The 1,042-nt window shown below is 60.4% G+C and overlaps 1 protein-coding gene across 1 annotated transcript in view; it reads right to left on the bottom strand.

Moving 5' to 3' along the window:
• ZNF696 (zinc finger protein 696) overlaps window positions 1-1,042 on the bottom strand; it is a gene marked incomplete at its 3' end in the record, with an annotated part of 5,017 nt that continues 3,975 nt past the window's right edge. The window contains exon 3 of the mRNA XM_011975730.1: window positions 1-563. Within this exon, the coding sequence (XP_011831120.1) occupies window positions 1-563 (563 nt within the window). The remainder of the gene's footprint in view (window positions 564-1,042) is intronic.

Genomic DNA, 1,042 nt, shown 5'->3' with positions numbered 1-1,042 from the left:
GTAGGGCTTCTCGCCCGTGTGCACGCGCTGGTGCCGGAGGAGGTTGAAGCTCTGGCTGAAGGCCTTGCCGCACTCGGCGCACGCATAGGGCCTCTCCCCGCTGTGCGCCCGCTGGTGTCGGACCACGTGCGAGCTGTGGATGAAGGCCTTCCCGCAGTCGCTGCACTCGTACGGCTTCTCCCCGGAGTGGATGCTCCGGTGCTTCGCGGCGTCCGAGGAGCACTTGAAGCTGCGGCCACAGGCGCTGCACGGGAAAGGCCGCCCCTTGCAGCCGCCCCTGCCCTCTGCTCCTGGGCCTAAGTTCGGAGGGACGTCTGACTCGCGGCCACTCTGTCCTCCAGTTTTCTCAGAAATGACCGGACCTCGAGGGGAACCTCTGGGCCTCTGTCTGGCTTCCTCGTTTTCACAAAGGCCAAGAGACCCCAGCGCCCGGGGAGGCCCCCCTCTGTGGCCCTCTCCCTCGGGAGCGCCTGGCTCTGGTGCAGGCTCCGTACTCCGAGCTGCCTGCGCCTCAGCTGATCGGCTGCCACTTGGGGCCTGCGCCAGGAAAGCAGCCTTCACAACTGAAAAAGAGTTCGGACAGTAACGATTTTAGATGCAAGAGAATGTGAGTCGAGGGTGGCTCTGGCAATCGTGGTGACGACAGGACAATGACGGTGATGGTGACATCAGTGTTCCAAAGACACCTTTGATTTTGCCCGCCTAGTTTTTTCTCCTCCCCACCTTCTTAACCCCTGTGGTTATGAGGTGGATGAGGGTCCTGCACGGCCACTCTAGAAACCGGGCTGTGGGGCTGGGCGTGGTGGCTCACACCTGTAATCCCCGCACTTTGGGAGGCTGAGGCAGGAGGACCACTTGAGACTTGGAATTTGAGACCAGCCTGGCCAACACAGTGAGATCCTGTCTCTTAAAAAAATACAGAATTTTAAAAATATACAAACAGAAGCCCGGGCGCGGTGGCTCACGCCTGTAATCCCAGCACTTTGGGAGGCCGAGGCGGGCAGATCACAAGGTCAGGAGATCGAGACCATCCTGGCTAACA

This window comes from Mandrillus leucophaeus, unplaced genomic scaffold (assembly GCF_000951045.1).
Source record: "Mandrillus leucophaeus isolate KB7577 unplaced genomic scaffold, Mleu.le_1.0 Scaffold158, whole genome shotgun sequence".
Classification (NCBI taxonomy): Eukaryota; Metazoa; Chordata; class Mammalia; order Primates; family Cercopithecidae; genus Mandrillus; species Mandrillus leucophaeus.
This window is presented reverse-complemented; position numbering and strand designations above follow the sequence as displayed.